Genomic DNA, 17,131 nt, shown 5'->3' with positions numbered 1-17,131 from the left:
CGACCAGCGCGTTCATTCTACACGTTCTAGAACAACAGTGAATAAAGTCCTGTCCGTGTGGGGGAAACACAATATTCACGACGCCGATGGTAAGTTTAGACCCTCACAAAACTTACTGAAACCAAAATAGCGGAGTGTTTGTAACATAGCTGTGGGAGCGCTGTGAAGGAGACTCTTTCTGCCTTTTTCGCCCTGACGTAACTCGAAAGGGGGATTGAGCAAAACCCGACCAGCTACTGACTGAGCCATGTTTTGCTGCCTGCGACTGCGCCGTGTCAGGCCAGGCCCGGACCGCTTTAAAATAATTAGCATCAACACACCACTGAGGGTAACGTTAGCATTAGCAAATGTGTTCCAGTATCGAACGACTTCTCTCTGTCCGCGCTGTTTCCATTCCGTGTAGCCTCAATTCGAGTGAAACGAATGAATAGTCAAATGCTGATGCAGTCTATGGTTACATTCCACGGTGGATTAACGTGGTGGAGTCCGTTGAAACGCTCCTCGGCGACACAACTTTTCCCTTCTTGTTTGGTACTGGCATTTTCACGCTGTGGCTGCACGGTTTTTGCCGCGTTTCTTTTGACATTTTACCCAAACACGAAAGCGAAACGTGACTGTTTTCTAAACCGAAGCGCAATTTCTGGTGTAGTAGTTACATGTTAACGTTATATGTCATCATCAGAAATTAAGCCACGTCTCACCGATGATCTAACGTTAAATGCTCCTCAACTTCCTCATAAAAAAAATTAAACTGGCGAAACGTTCTCTGCTGTTCTCCTAACATGGTGTTTAGTTTTGATGGCGAAACAGTTCGGTGGTTAAAATGTCTCAAATGAATGAATGAAGCTTCGCTTTCCGTCTACCTGACCAGTATCAAGCCAGCCAAAATAATGAACGAGTATTCCGAAGTTCCGGCCCAATTTTTCTAAAATAAAAGCTTGATCGAAGAACGTGTAATGCAGTTAATAAGGATTCTGTAGTAAATGGAAATACGGTTGAATTGCCACCCACCAAGCATGTGTAATTCACGTATTATGCACTTCCGGTAATTCATATATGCACTTCCGGTTACACTACGTGTAAAAGTCAATGGGATTTTTGTATTGGTATTTTGGTTAAATAATTGAAATAAGGTCTGTGGTTAACAAAAGTTTATGAAACAGCCAACTTTGTGTTCATCAAGATAATCTTAACAAATGAGGACCACATTTATGATTTTCGAAGCATAAATGCGTTTTTTAAACACGATTTCCAGAAAACGCTTCTATAGACTAAACTGAAACGGCTACCCATTAAATGGTAGCAGTTTCAGTTTAGTCTTTTTTCCAATTTGATTATCAATCACATTTAATCAGGGATGCAAACTAGTCACCTTTAGGTGATAGTCTATTCACCCTTTTAATCTCGAAATAGGAGTTCTGAGTGGTTTTGTGTCTGCCCTGGTATCTGATTGTCACCATTCACTATCCGTGAGTTTGCATCCCTGATATGGTTCTTAAGATTGCATTATTAACAGTATAATCACTTGTACCTGAAAATGTTTGTATATTTTCACTGTCACCTAGGTGATAATGTGTGTTTTAGTGGTTATTCCTTTCCCGTATGTGACCCCTTATCGTGATGTATTTCGAGTGGAACAGGGTAGAGCGGTGGAGTGTGTGGAGTTTGATTTGACCGTTGAAAAGTGGGCATGTCTGGGGTGAAAATCATTTAATCAAAGAAATTAGATTTTTGTGAGTTTTTGCCATACATCACATTGTTAAAATAGGTGCACTATATGACCAGGGATGTGATCTAAAATAAATTTGTTAAAAAGTAATTTATCATTTCAGCTCGACTTTAAGTTAGATAGCATTTCTCAAACGGCGAGGCAGATTCAGCAAAGAATGTGATGTCATTGTGAGCATTTTGTTGTTTACAAAGTTAAGTGTAAAGAGATGAAGCAGAGGAGAGTACAGTACAGAGAAAGCATGGACACAAGAGAGAAGAGGGAGCCACCAAAACAAAGACTAAGGCCGCGAGAGAAGGAGAAAGAGACAACCAACAACATCATAGTCCAGAGAATCCCTTAAATTGGAGGAGAGCTACAAAATGCGGTAATAAGGTAAGAATAGGACCGTGTAAGACCTGTAGTTAAGCTCACTAGTACAGTGATTCTCAAACGTTTCCATATTAAGGACCTCTAAGCAGAGGTCCTTAATATGGAACATTTTACTAAATCAGAGTCTGATTTTAGTATGCATTAGGGCCACAGGCCCCCGTTTGATGATATTGTGTCTCTCTGACACAAATCTGAAAATGTTTTTTATTGTCAGTTAGGATTTTGTCCAGAATTCAGATAAAAATTGTATGTAGGTACTAGGTAGAGAGAGGTAGTGAAACTATAATAAAAAATAGTAATTATTCTACATTCTCTAATTGTTAGCTTCTTGTAAATTAAATGATGGTGGTGTTTAACAATCCTTCAATTTGCTGGGGACCCCGTCGAAGCCCCTCAAAGACCCCTGGTGGTCACCAGACCCATGATGAGAAGAACCACCCCGCACTCGTAGTATCCTCTCCCCCCAAAATGTATAAATCCCCCCCATGTGAAGCACATAAGGGGAGAAATCCCCCCCAATTTGCAAAATTAATTGTAGGCCCTCAGGGTTCCCACGGGTCCTTGAAATCATTGAAAGTTTGTGAATTTGAAAAAAAGGCCTTAAAAGTTTGTGAAAATAGACATGGGTTCTTGAACGTGCTTGCATTTAGGGTAGCATGTCTCCAGTCCACAGTATATTCTTGTGCTGTGCTGAGAAGGCAAGAGACCACATAGTCTGCCATCACTAACACAGCACAGTTGAGAAGTGTTCACACATTCAAGCCTCTCTCTTGTTAACTGTCTGTGAGCTTCTGCTAGTTCTCATCATAAAAAGTCTTATTGTTGTAACAGTAATTATCCTTGATCCATGTGAATTTGATGTTGAGGAAGGCGTGGGACTGGGAACCCTGGGCCCTGTATTACAATATAACCCTCCTCTGTATCCTGTATTACAATATAACCCTCCTCTCTTTCAGCAGGCCCTGCATCCTGTATTATAACCCTCCTCTCTTTCAGCAGGCTCTGTATCCTCTCTTTCAGCAGGCTCTGTATCCTGTATTACAATATAACCCTCCTCTCTTTCAGCAGGCTCTGTATCCTGTATTACAATATAACCCTCCTCTCTTTCAGCAGGCTCTGTATCCTCTCTTTCAGCAGGCTCTGTGTCCTGTATTACAATATAACCCTCCTCTCTTTCAGCAGGCTCTGTATCCTCTCTTTCAGCAGGCTCTGTATCCTGTATTACAATATAACCCTCCTCTGTATCCTGTATTAAATGATAACCCTCCTCTGTATCCTGTATTAAATGATAACCCTCCTCTGTATCCTGTATTAAAATATAACCCTCCTCTCTTTCAGCAGGCTCTGTATCCTCTCTTTCAGCAGGCTCTGTATCCTGTATTACAATATAACCCTCCTCTCTTTCAGCAGGCCCTGCATCCTGTATTACAATATAACCCTCCTCTCTTTCAGCAGGCTCTGTATCCTGTATTAAATGATAACCCTCCTCTGTATCCTGTATTAAATGATAACCCTCCTCTGTATCCTGTATTAAATGATAACCCTCCTCTGTATCCTGTATTAAATGATAACCCTCCTCTGTATCCTGTATTAAAATATAACCCTCCTCTGTATCCTGTATTAAAATATAACCCTCCTCTGTATCCTGTATTCAATGATAACCCTCCTCTGTATCCTGTATTAAATGATAACCCTCCTCTCTTTCAGCCATGGAGAGCCTGGTGCATTACAGTAATCCCTCCCATGCCCCTTCAGTGCTTGGAGTTTTCAATGAGCAGCGGCTGAGGGGCCAGATGTGTGACATAGTCCTGGTCGTGGCAGAGCAGAGGTACCAGGCCCACAGAGGCGTTCTGGCTGCCAGCAGTGAGTACTTCCAGTCCCTGTTTACACGGATGGGCGCGGAGGCCCTGGAAGTTGTACACTTGGACTTCTGTGAGCCCGACGCCTTTGAGATTGTCCTGAATTACATTTACTCCTCCTCGATCTTTGTGGATAAAGGCAGCCTGGCAGCAATCCAGGAGCTGGGCTACAGCCTCGGCATCCCCTTCCTTACCAACATTGCGTCGACAAGGCCACATGTGTCCTACTGCGTCTCCAGAAAGAGGCAATCCTTCTCAGAGGAGGAGGAGCATGACGCTCAGACGAGGAGTGTCATTGTGCATCAGGTCCAGACTGACACGTCTATCCCCGGTCGCTCAAATTACCGAAGGAAAACATCCGAGAAATCGCCATCGCCCCACTCCAACCGAGAGCCTTCTTCTCAGCCTCCCTCAGAGCAGAACTCCCATGAATCAATCAGGCACTCTGAATCCATTACAAGACAATCCACTGAAAAGAGTGAAGGTTCTGAAAGGAAGTCCACCTACCCACACACCTCCATATTAAAAGGCAATCCAAAACACGTCGCATCAGTGAGGCCACAGCTGACATCGTCGGTGTCTTTCAGCGATGCGGAAACGCAGCACGTCAGTTTGCAGCCAGGCTCTGATCTGGACACTAAAAGGGAGGAGGAAGAGGAGGAGACCCTCCATCATGCCGAATTGCCCTTTCAGGATCAGACCGGTGAACCAAGCCAACGCATCGATAGGAGCGGACCCCTCATAAAGAGCCTGCTCCGTAGATCTTTATCCATGGACAGCCCAGTTCCCGTCTTCTCACCCACGCTGCAGCTCAAGGAACTGCAAACCAGTGAACAGTCGGTTGTTAAAATGGCATCAAAAGCATCCGATCATAATGGCAGTTCAAAAATATCATCTCCACTGGGTCTCAGGTCAAGGTACCCCGGCGTGTATGATGAAGAAACTCAGGTAGAGGTTTGTGTGAAATCTGAGCCCAGCAGTCCTCTCGCTGACCCCTTGGATATTATTCGAATCACAGTTGGAGATCGTTTGCCAGTCAATCTCAAAGACTTTCAGACAAATTATGAGCAAGGTTCCAGGCCAGACAGCCATCTTGGGAAAAGAAAGGGCAGGGCAGACAACAGAAGATACCCATTCAAGAAGGCCAAAGGGTTTAAAGAACAGCCCCTCCCACTTGATGAGAGCATGTCAGAAAATGTCCCTCACACTGCCAGCGTGGACAGTACTGAGAACACTGAGGAGCCAGGGCAGAACAAGATGTTTAAATGCTGGAGCTGTTTGAAGGTGTTCAGATCCAGTGCTGGGCTACATCGCCATGTCAACATGTATCACAACCCAGAAAAGCCGTACGCCTGCGACATCTGCCACAAGCGCTTCCATACCAACTTCAAAGTGTGGACACACAGCCAAACCCAGCATGGTGTAGTGCAAAACCCAGCTTCGTCCTCCAGCACCTCTGTGCTGGACGAGAAGTTTCAAAAGAAGTTGATAGATATTGTGCGAGAGAGAGAAATAAAGAAAGCGTTGCTTTGGAAGCTCAAAAGAAATAAGCAGGGATTGCAGTCTCCAACACTTACCAAAAAGAGGACAAGCACTAGCTTCATATGTCCCTACTGTGGTAAAGTATTTCTGTTGCAGATTCAATACAAACAGCATGTGAGGACACATCGTGCTGGAGAAGCTGAGCAGGGCGCAACAGCAAGGGAGAATGTCCTCTTTCAGCAACATGGTGAGATCATTCAACAGGAGAACACAGATGCTGGTGTTGGTGTTTACGCCTGTAGACTTTGCAATGAGAAGCTGTCCTCACGTTTTGAGCAGCACGACCATGAGAGGGACTGTCGACATGCAACTGTATGCCCATACTGTCGTCTCCGATTTTCATGTCCAACGGTCAAGAAAGACCACGAGGCACATTGCAAGTACAAGAAACTGACGTGCCTGGAATGCATGCGGACCTTCAAGTCCTCCTTCAGCATATGGCGCCACCAGGTGGAGGTCCACAACCACAACATGATGACTGTTAAAGACCAGATGAACCTGCGGCAACAAGAGAACGCCTCAGATGGAGAAGCCTCTGACATGCTTGGACACGGGCCTTACAGCGAGGAGCTTGGACAGGAGCCTTACAGCGAGGAGCTTGAACAGGAGCCTTACAGCGAGGAGCCGCTAGCAACTGTGGGCTCAAGAGAGAACATCAAGAGAGAACATTACAGCGACTCCTCAGGTCCACTTATGTATGACTCAGAAGACTCTGTGCCCGAGGACCTGAGCATGGACCATCACGGCAGGCTGGTAGTGAAGGAAGAGCCGATGGAAGAGGCTGTGAGCGAGATGGAAAACACAGAGTCTGCCAACGACGGGCCAGAAGAACCCGCTGGGTGGCCAGAGGAACCCAGCGCGTGGCCTGAGGAACCCGGCGCGTGGCCTGAGGAACCCGGCGCGTGGCCTGAGGAACCTGGCGTGTGGCCATGCGAGAAATGCGGAAATATTTTCAGCTCTCGCAAAGACCTGGAACGGCACCAGGAACTGCTATGCCACATCAAACCCTTCAGCTGTCACATCTGCAACAAAGCCTTCAGGACCAACTTCCGCCTCTGGAGCCACTTCCAGTCCCACATGTCGAGTGGCGACGAAGCTGGAGCCAAAGAAATCGATAGGCGCCCATCATCTCCGTCACCCTCCCCGCCGATGACCCCTCAAACCTCTGGACATCCTTCTAGAGATGAAACGGTATGAAAATTTCTCATCACAGTTATAGTGACGAAAATGATCATGGTCATTATGTTGGTATTAATGCCGTATTGTTCAAATGTACTGAAGAATATGTTAAAAAAGTACTGATACACATTGAAATCATTTCACCAAGTTTTATATTGAAAACTCAAACCCAAAAAGTACTGATACGCTCACTGAAAACATTTCAGTCTTGGAAACTGCTGATAGGGCTGTCCCAGCGAGTCGACGTAATCGATGACGTCGACTACGTAAATACGTCGACGCAGCTACGTGCTTCGATGCGTCACGTGTGGCTAATTTTAGCGGCTAACTGTTACTTTTCGTTACTTTACATAGCAGTAAAATGCCACTGAATGACCAAATTGATTTAACTTTTAACACATTGACTGCCAGCCGTTTTTTTCTTGCTGTAGGTAGCTTCTGCCAAGCCGTTTTTTGAGGATTGTGGCTCATTTTACAAGAGCCGAGGATTCTTTTCTGCTTGGAGTTTGTGAACATACAATATCTCAAAAGTACTAATAGAATGTGTACTTTCTCTGTCTAAAAGAGTTAGTTTGTAGAGTTAGTAGTTATGTAAGCATTAGCAGTTGAATACAGCATGGTTTTAGCGTCAGAAAAAATATTCAGAGATAAACGGCTTTTTGTGAAATTCGATAGAACAGTCACTTTAACCATTCATTTTTGTCTCTCTCTCTCTCTCTCTCCCTCCCCCTCTCGCTCTCTCTCTCTCTCTCTCCCTTCCTCTCGCTCTCCCTCCCTCTCTCTCTCTCTCTCTCTCTCTCTCCCTCTCCCTCCCTCTCGCTCTCCCTCCCTCTCTCTCTCCCTCCCTCTCGGGAGGGAGACGCACTAGGTTTAATCCTAGTGAGAGGGGGAGAGGGAGAGAGAGAGAGAGAGAGGGAGGGAGGGAGAGAGAGAGAGCGAGAGAGAGAGAGAGAGAGAGGGAGAGAGGGAGAGGGAGAGTTGCTTCAACTCCTCCCTCCGTGGGCGTTCTTCTTGGCTGCAGCAGCCGTCACAAGCTTGTCACCAGTCTCAGTGCTTTGCTGCTGTCCTGTGCCTGTGGCTGCGCGGCCGCTGTTTGAGGAAGTCGGCATGGACTCGCTCGCTTCTTGGAGTTTTGGTTGAGAGAAGCTTTTGCGATTCTGGTCATATTTATGCTGCGTGTTTCAAAGTGTGTTCCACCTGTAATCTATTATGTAAATTTGCAATCCCGCATCGCCAGCAATCAGCGCGAAAACGAAAGCGTTTTCCCCCAGCCATTTTCATGAGAATGGCTGGGGTGAGAATGGCGTGACAAGTTAAAAAAATGCTTGCCTTCCTCTAGTCAGGAGAGCACTGTTGCCACTTAGTGGGTCGGTGGAATGGGTTGTAAACGTTCGGTGGCTCCAATAATTATATAAGAGATGTAAAAGGGTTAGATGCACATCCCACGGTCAAAAAAAAAAAAATCATTTTTTTGACGACTCAACTCGTCGTTGGCAGTGAACAGCTGGATTGTGTTTGACGACTCAACTCGTTCTTGGCAATTAACGTGTTAACCATTTCGATTTCCACTTTCAATACGGACCCCCCAGCATTGGTTAGTTGTTAACGTCGTGACTATATTTATAATGTTAATAACGTACTCCGGTTTGCGGGCTGAATCTGTGTGTTGCGCAATAGCTCCAACCCCTCAGCACTCTGGCTGTAGACCCGAGTTATAAACTGGAAACCGGAGTAGCCTACGTTATAAACGTTATAAATATAGTCACGTTATAAACAACTAACCAATACTGGGGTCCATATGGAAAGTGGAAATCGAAATGGTTAAAAGTTAAATCAATTTGGTCATTCAGTGGCGTTTTACTGCCATTTAAAGTAACGACAAGTAACAGACAAGTAAAACCAAAGGTTTTTGGTATTCCTCCTGAAAGTGACTTGAATTTAATTTATTCTACTATTTTATTTTGAATTGCACTATATTCATTTTATTTGAGGACAAGCTCTTGCTTTAATTTTATTTGAGAGATTTTATGTTGGACTGTTAAAGAGAATGAGATGGTTAAATAAAATACAGAAATTGAGAAGTTTTTGGTTATTTATTTGTTTTGGGTAAATTTATTGTTATATACGGTAATAAAAAAATTAAATAAAAGTTAGATTAATCGACTAATCGAAAAAATAATCGTTAGTCGAATCGATAAGAAAATATCGTTTGGGACAGCCCTAACTGTTGATAATTGACAGTATTTACCATGTTGTTCAAAGTGCTGTAACCATAGTAACACAGTAACACAGTTTTAATCATAATTAAAATTTGAAGCCGTAATAGTAACTGTCAGGAATTTGATCACAGTTGATCATTAAAGCGATAATGGTTTCATCCTTACGTCCTTCCCCAGGCTTCAGTACCCAACCTGGCCCAGACGGCACCAGTGGCTGCAGCGCTGGCCGAGGAGCCGAGCAGCCCAGAGCCTTGTAACTCATCGGTGACCAAGACCAAGAGGTAGGGTTGTGCCGTATCGTTATCGATATACAGTTACAATTCATATTCATATCGTCAAAAATTCAGATTGTGATATCGTGATAATGGCAATATTCCGACTTGTTGATGTAATGACGTCACACCGTTACGCTGCGCAACGGTGTGGCGTACACACAGCAACAAGAAGCATGACTAGAAGCGGCTCCACGGTGGAGGAGTTAATTCCAAAAAGGGGAGTGGCTTCAGTAGTGTTGAAGTGATTTGGTTACAAAAGAGCATGTACAACAAACCACCATGGTAATATTTGAAGGCAAACTGTTATGTTTATGCTGACATATAAAACTACAACACCACATTTTGTTGCAATTGTGTGTCCTTGAAATTAATAAAATATTTTTCAGTATTTTGTGATATTGTCAAAGAATATTGTTATCGCAGAAATACCCTGAAATATCGTGTTATTATTTTAGGGCCATATCGCCCACCCCTACCAAGAGGCCTGAAGTAGAAAGCCAGTCCAGCGGCCACAGCCCTCTGTCAAGGTCCAACAGCATGGAGACTCCAGCTGGTCCTCAGGAATCAGACACGCTGTTCTACCACGCACCCTCTCTCTCTGCCCTGGCTTTTAAGAGGCAGTACATGTGTAAAGTCTGTCACAGGACTTTCAAGACGGCCTTCAGTCTCTGGAGCCATGAGCAGAGTCATGGTCACATGTAAGCAGCACACAAGCAGTAGTAGTGCATTTTCTTTTCTCCCTGGTTTTCTCCCATTTTCTCCCCACTTGGCCAATTCCCCCTGCAGTCCCGGAGTTTTAGACTAGCACATGCTTCTTCCGCAGTGACACATGTGCAGTCGTCGTCGGTGCCCCGACTGACCAGAGGAGGCACTAGTGCAGTGACCAGGACACATACCGGCTTCCCACCTGCAGACTAGAGATTTGCAATTAATAACATTTTAATTTCAATTACAATTTTGCTTTCCCACAATTTTGAAAAAGAGATCATCGAGATAGAACAAACACCCCAGCCTACAAATATGTCAGCCTACAAACGGAAGACTTTGAATGTATCCGCTTATTTGCTTGCCTCCATGTCATATATTAAAGTGGCCATGTGCATCAGCGGTGTGAATGTGTGCATTGAATTGCTAGTTTCCTCCTTGTTAGGTCAGATGTTTCAATATTTTTTTTTATTTTCCTTTGAAATGAGCTATAAACATTGATCTCTTTTGAACTTCTGTTAGTAGTTCACTTATATTCATCCGTTTAGGTGTTTTGATGGAAAAGTGCTTTAATTTGGGGGCTGTATAGAATAAAAGATCAGTGACGTGCTTTTGCCTTTGTAACCGATCTATCTAGGTCTTGTGATGTGAGTGACATCACATACGTTGATATTGGTGGCCTCAATGATGTAATCAATATGCACTTTGTCAAAAATGTTTAATTATACTATATGTTGAGGGAGATATAATCCAAAATATGAAGGCTTTAGGCTACAGAGAGTAATGGTTTGTATTTTATTTCTTCGTACATTGCATTCCATGGCATTTGTTTGGAATAGATCAATATGTTCACTATTGACGATAATTTCTCATGTTTTTGAGTTTCTTATTGCCTTTGTGTCAGTTCATGTTTAATGGGTGTCGTTGATTGAGCGAGCACAAAGCTTTGAGCCCAACGGCGCAGTGGTGTGGCCATTCAGCCCCAGGTCGATCGCGTCAAAAATCGTATAAATGTACTTCCATTATATTTTATTTGATTATTACAAAAAATAAAAAAATAATCAAATAAAATATAATGGAAGTACATGCAGTTGTTTATTTTAATTATGGATCATAATACAATGCAATTCCAAATGCACTTTTATTTTAAAAGTAGCCACACAGTGAGAAAAAAGAAAGTGAGAAAAAATAAATCATGTAGGCTATTGGGGAAAAAAGTCATCCATCGATTTAAGATGCATCGAGATGCATCAATAATCGTAATCGAATTGAATCATAGCCCTCTGAATCGTAATCGAATCGTGAGGCCAGTGAAGATTCACAGCCCTAATGTCAAGTGGTTGTGGGACAACGAGAAAGTGTTGTGAGGTTAGTTACTGCAGGCTGGAAACGATGTGTGTGCGTTTGCGATGTTGAAACTGGACTGGTAGATCTCGGGAGGCTGGCTACTTGAAAAGTACATCTTCGGTCAAAAAAGGTTGGGCACCCCTGCCCTATAGCCACTTACTAATCCCCCCCCCCCCCTTCCTCGAATCCCCACTCTCTACCACCTTTGTATCCCTAGCTACAGCCCCTTTTCCCCTAAGCCACCATTTGGAAAAAGACTATTAATTAATTGCCTAGTCTTCATTTGAGTTCAGTTGCTTATAATAATGTCATCAGTCCTCATCAGTCCTCAGTGATTTGCCGGTTGCATCATCATTTTGGTTTGTTATGCAAATGAATGGCACACAGAGCAAGCAACAGGTTTGTATGTGTAATGCTGAGGAGATGGCTCCCCCCACTCCTATTATCTAAATGTTGCTAAAAAAAAATGCTTGACTCAGTTTCACTCTCAACTCAATTTTATAAAAGGTGCTCAGACCAACTTACTAGTACAAATGGCGAAACTTTGCTTGATAGTTTTTATTTATTTCGCCTTTATTTAAACAGGTAAATCACATTGAGACCGAGGTCTCATTTACAAGTGCGACCTGATATGATAGTAGCCTACATACATAACTAGATAGTATTGGTTTGGCTCATCATATGTCTTCTGCTGGAAATTAATTTGAACTGTTTAACCCTGACAAGTATGATGCTGATTTGTGTTTATCTGACATTGTGAAAATTTCCAAACAACTAAAAGTCCTTTTCATAACTCATAGTTACATACATTTGGTAATTAGTCAAGCTTTACAATGCTTTGATGGCCTTATGCAACTTTAAAATATTTTTTTTATCATAGTCATAAAAGCACAAGGTGATTTCAGATGACTTATTGACTCAGGCATTTAAGAGGAGATGAAGTCAAAAAGGGGTATGTGGATTTATTCCTGTCACTAAATTCCAAAAGACTCGTTATGTAAGATTGTGTTTTTGATTATATTCCAATTGTTTTAGAGTCGTTTTCTCGTACAAGTGTATACTTCTGCTTTGGCTTGATGATTTAGAAAATTGGATCTGGAGAGGTGGATTTGTCACAAAACTTTGATTGCTACACCTAGGGAGATGTTAAATCCGTGGAGGGCTTCACACTAACTTTTGGAATCAGTTTTCAACTTAATGAGTAAAGCAAGTAGCGTTGTGATGTTAAATTCCCGTGAGAAATTCTGTAATGACAACAGTGCTCTTAATTTTGTGTGTGTGTGTGTGTGGTAAAAACTATGAAAGAAAGACATTTCAAGGAAAGAATTGGAATTCAAATGTGTGTATATGGCAGTGTTTCTATTCTATATTTTGTACCTATTTAGTTAGAAAACAAAAGTTTCGCTTTTTAGGATGACAGTGCTCTTACTGCAACAGTGAATATTTGTATTAGTATTGGTTGCATTATTGTTGCTTTTGGAGATTTGCAGCAGTTTTGTGTTTAGGTTTTCTACAGTTTTTGTGCTTCATTTCTGTAATAAAGAGTAACAACAGAGTATGTGAAGTGAGAAGTACAATTATTATGTGGTATTATTATTTTTTGAGGAAAAAGGTTCAACTGGTCAACCTTGCACTCTGAACTCCAGTCCCCACATTCCCCCCACACATATTCAATATTGACAGCCTAACCAAACATTTCACCACATTTGTAGGACTTCACTGTGCATGCCTTTGATATCAACGAAGAGTAACAACTTCTTTCTCATTTGAGCACATTTATATTTAATCAGCACAGCACAGCTCTTTAAACTGGCCTTACTCTTTTACCTTGCCTGTTTTACTTTATTATCACTAAAACCATTAGGCTCTTTCTAGATTCACTGTGTCCTTAAGCGAGGCACAAATCATTTCTACCTTGGGATATGTCCAATACCCACGTCATGGGAATCATGTGCACTGCTGTCTTTACATGTTATGGAACATAAAAGGCCTTGAATTTAGTGATGAAGATATCCAAGGCCTTTTGAATTTAAGGTTAACAGTAAGATTTTTTTTTTTTTTGCCGTTTACCCTCCCCTATTAGACATGTGGACCTATAATACCCCACTCTTTATCAGTCCATGATAAGACTTGAATAAGATTATTATCCCTAACCCCTAACCTTTTATTTTCTAAGTCATGTAATACTTCACTTGAAACTCAGATCATGGGACTCTTTTGGCACAAGGTTGATGCAAATTAGTATATCCTGAGTTTTTCCAGGCAGTTACATATTACGGCATATATAGTCGCGCAGTAGCCAAAGTGATGACATAAGACGCTGGGTCATGAGTCATGACCATGTGAGACTACAGCATATAGGAGGAGTCTGGGTTTGATTGATAAGTAGTGCATACTTAGACCTTCAATAGAGTATGGCTACCGCAGGGATGATGTATTTTTGTAGGCTATCCAGAAATCGCCGCCATTTGGTTATTCAGTGGAAAAGTCTATGGGGTTTTAGAATGGGGATTTCACTTAAATTAAATTAAATGAGATCTGTGGTTAACAAAAGTTTATGGGAATGCGAATTTGGGTTCAGCATGATACTCTTCACAAACGTGAATAACTTATGCCTTTGAAGCGTTTTCTAAAAATCGCGTTTTAAAAAAACCCAATGCATTTACGTTCCAAAAATCATAAAAGTTATTCACGTTTGTGAAGATTATCATGCGGAACCCAAATTTGCGTTCCCGTAAACTTAACACATTCTAATGGCTAATTGCAGGGCACCGTTTTTGTGTGTGAATTTTCTGTGAGCCAGTGTGTGGAAAGGTGTTGAGTTTATCTATGGACTTATGTGAAAAGAAACAAATGTTACCCTGTAGGCAGACCGTCACTGCCATGAGGAACAGGGATGTTTTTCAAGCTACGGGCCACAGTGACAGTGAGTTTTTGGCTGGAAACTAGGGAGTGAACTTGAGAAGTTTGGAAGTGTGTGGAAACTGGCAAACTGGAAATCCTGTCCACCGCATGTGTCAGGTCACACTCTGAATGAAAAATGTGTGGAGAGGAAGTTTTCACATAGACGAGGAAATCCGTTCACGTGGCATGTCTCTTCTATTATGTAAAGTCTGTGCTCCAGTGCGATTCGATCCTGAGTTCATCTTTCCAGGCAGCCAGGCTGATGTGAAAGGTTATGATTGGCGAATAGCAACAATCACCAGTGTGAAAGAGATGTGACGCCTGACTGTGATCACCATGAGCCAAAATGTTTTGACATGACACTGAACAATATTTATTTTCAAAACTTTACACAATTCAACAAGAAAATGTCTGCACTTTGTTCAATCAAAAACAAAGTTGATATTTGAAACTACCCAATCTGAGAAGCAAAGTTGGGAGAAGTACATTCCTCTATACGGGGGGGGGGGGGGGGTGATGAGTGGAATAAGATCCCTAATTAAATTAAGTCTGCGAATTCTCTGAATGGTTTTAAAAACCGGTGTAATGGTTTTTGAACTTATGTAGGTTTATATCTCTTGTTCTTTTTATCCTTGACTGTTCCGTATTGTTTATATGAAGTTATGTGTTACTGTATGTCATGTTTTGATAAGGGACCATGGTGGGGATAAGTGTTTACACTTTTGCATCCCTTGGATTTTGCTATTCTTTATCCAAAATAAAATCAATCAATCAATCAAATATAACTGACAGTGTTATTTGCTATTGTGTTAAAGGTGCATTAGCTAGATGAAGGCAACTGCAGAGAATTCAGGACGAGAAATTAAAGCTTGCAAAAAAGAAAAAGAACACATCAGATTAGAGATGTAACGGTATGAAAATTTCACATCACGATTATCGTGACCAAAATTATCACGGTTATCGTATTATCACGGTATTTGTAAAAAAATTGCTGAAAATGTTCAAAAAGTACTGAGAGACTCACTGAAATCATTTTACGTTTTATATTGAAAACTCAGACCCCAAAAGGATTGATACACTCACTGAAATCATTTCTCCAAGGCTGCACGTTGAAAAACATGGTAAATACTACTTACCATGTTTTTCAAAGCACTGTAATCATGGTACCACGGTAATCACGGTACCACGGTTTTAATGATAATGAAAATTTGAAATGGTACGGTTATCGTAAGGAATTTTATCATGATTATCATTCAAACCGGTTATCGTTGCATCCCTACATCAGATGATGAAAGCAGTACTAAGCAATCAAAACTAAGGAATCAAAACAGAAGCTGATCACAGCAGCCAGTCTAAGACCAATTTAGTTGCTTACATTGACACCACTTCACTGTAGCTGAAGTAGAGCTAATTTAACAATGTTTTTGAGCACAACAATGGCTATCAGAGACCACTACAGAATACAGATACAGTTCAGTCATAACTTCCATCATGGGGCACCCTCACAGCGCCAGGGTGTCTTTAATCAGCCTTCTCATGGTGGTGCTGACAGAGGTGCCCAGTGAATCCGTGATCTGGTATGTGATTTTGTAAAGGTAGGGCTGGACGTCTTTGAGACTGGTGTCAAAGACATTGTCCACGTCTGACTGGGTAGGCATCTTTGGCAGGTACTCGTGGCGGTTTATGACCTCAACAACGTTGATCACCTTCTCGCCCAGCTTCTCGCCCACTTTCTCCCGGCAGATCTGCCTCTCCTGCTCGTTGGCCAGGTTGACAACATTGACCTTGATGCTCCACACCTCCCAGGGGATGCACTCATCAGAAAAGGGCCAGCGAGACTTCTTCTTCTGGTAGAACTCCAGAGAGATTTGCCCCATGCCATCACTGCCCGAGTTGCCTAGAGCATCCTGTAATGACATCAAAAGGCAGGCCTATTACACGTGTGTAAGAGCAGTGGTTCTCAATGTGGGGTCCTGCCAGGGGTACTTATACTTATAGTGGGATTCCAGGGGGTCCCCAGCAATTTGATGAATTGTTAAACTTCACTATTGTTTAATTGACAAGAAGTTAACACAATTAGTGAATGTGGAAGAATGACTAGTTTGGTCATAATTTCACTGTTATCTATCTACGGTAGGCCTACCTACTACCTACAATACAGATAGTCATGGAATACTGGACAAAATTATATAACAATAGGCCAGAGAAATATAACAATAACAATAATATAACAATACAAATATTCTCAGGTTTAGGTCAGAGATACATGATGGTGGTGATGGTGTGGGGGTTTGTCCGTGGCCAACGGGGTCACAAAAGGTTGCGAATCATCATATAATCACATGTCAGATCTACAAGTTACCTTAAAATCACACACAGCTTTCCTGATCATCCAGTCCAGCTCGTCTGAGGAGGCCCTGACAAAGGTGAAATCGATGAAGTCGCAGTCAATGTCTTGCGTGCCCACGGTACCGATGGAGTAAGTGCCCTCTTTCTTGTAGTGAAATTTCCCGGTGCTGCGATGCAGTAGGATGGTGTGCAGCAGGGCCAACATGGCCTCGTCGACCTGCCTCGCCTCCACTGTTATTTCAAGAACTTCCGAGCGACAATTCATGTTGAACTGGCAGATATTTCCATTTACACAATATTACAGTCACTAAGGCTCTGACGACGATCCAGTTTGTTTACCTCTACGGATGGGCGTGGCCTCGCTCACACGGTCTTTATAGGTCACATTCAAATAGAAAACAGTTGTTTTGTAATCGGCTTTTGCTGAGCGAAGAACAATTATAACTGAGCACAAATGGATGCTAGATATGACACAGGAGAAGCCATTTGTGATGTTGACACCAGGAGAATCTACGGCACGACCTTTAGTTCAAAATACCTCTTCCTGACGTTTTATTACTCGAAGGATTAACAAAATACTTGTCGTACCGGTTAATGTATGCCTTCCTAGTGCAATCCACATACATTTATTGCAGCAACTCGTTGTCTCCT

The 17,131-nt window shown here is 42.4% G+C and overlaps 2 protein-coding genes across 3 annotated transcripts; one reads left to right on the top strand and one right to left on the bottom strand.

The window, feature by feature from the left end:
* zbtb21 (zinc finger and BTB domain containing 21) lies at positions 1-12,770 on the top strand. 2 transcript variants are annotated; one of them, XM_083641868.1, is made up of 5 exons: positions 40-89; positions 1,924-2,104; positions 3,809-6,693; positions 9,078-9,181; positions 9,631-12,770. In XM_083641868.1, the coding sequence occupies exons 3-5, from the start codon at positions 3,811-3,813 to the stop codon at positions 9,875-9,877; spliced, it is 3,234 nt and encodes a 1,077-aa protein (XP_083497994.1). In that variant the 5' UTR covers positions 40-89; positions 1,924-2,104; positions 3,809-3,810; the 3' UTR covers positions 9,878-12,770. The 2 variants fall into 2 exon arrangements, with proteins under 2 accessions (XP_083497995.1, XP_083497994.1); XM_083641869.1 differs by lacking the exon at positions 1,924-2,104 and having other exon boundaries at positions 1-89.
* A 1,724-nt stretch (positions 12,771-14,494) lies between these two features.
* On the bottom strand, positions 14,495-16,947 carry atg101 (autophagy related 101). Its single transcript, XM_083635763.1, has 2 exons — positions 16,494-16,947; positions 14,495-16,038 (listed from the first exon to the last, which is right to left on the bottom strand). The coding sequence occupies exons 1-2, from the start codon at positions 16,743-16,745 to the stop codon at positions 15,634-15,636; spliced, it is 657 nt and encodes a 218-aa protein (XP_083491889.1). The 5' UTR covers positions 16,746-16,947; the 3' UTR covers positions 14,495-15,633.
* Positions 16,948-17,131: the final 184 nt, after the last annotated feature.

The sequence above is a fragment of the Poromitra crassiceps genome, assembly GCF_964638095.1.
Source record: "Poromitra crassiceps genome assembly, chromosome: 1".
In the NCBI taxonomy this organism is placed as follows: domain Eukaryota; kingdom Metazoa; phylum Chordata; class Actinopteri; order Beryciformes; family Melamphaidae; genus Poromitra; species Poromitra crassiceps.
The sequence above is the reverse complement of the archived record's forward strand: the minus strand, read 5'-3'. Positions and strand labels throughout refer to the sequence as shown.

Coding starts and splice junctions, on each gene's coding strand:
- zbtb21 (XM_083641869.1), top strand. CDS start 3,811: ATGGAGAGCCTGGTGCATTACAGTAATCCCTCCCATGCCCCTTCAGTG. Junction 6,694..9,077: donor ATCCTTCTAGAGATGAAACG/GTATGAAAATTT, acceptor GTCCTTCCCCAG/GCTTCAGTACCCAACCTGGC. Junction 9,182..9,630: donor TCGGTGACCAAGACCAAGAG/GTAGGGTTGTGC, acceptor TTATTATTTTAG/GGCCATATCGCCCACCCCTA.
- atg101 (XM_083635763.1), bottom strand. CDS start 16,745: ATGAATTGTCGCTCGGAAGTTCTTGAAATAACAGTGGAGGCGAGGCAG. Junction 16,039..16,493: donor AAGCTGTGTGTGATTTTAAG/GTAACTTGTAGA, acceptor ATGTCATTACAG/GATGCTCTAGGCAACTCGGG.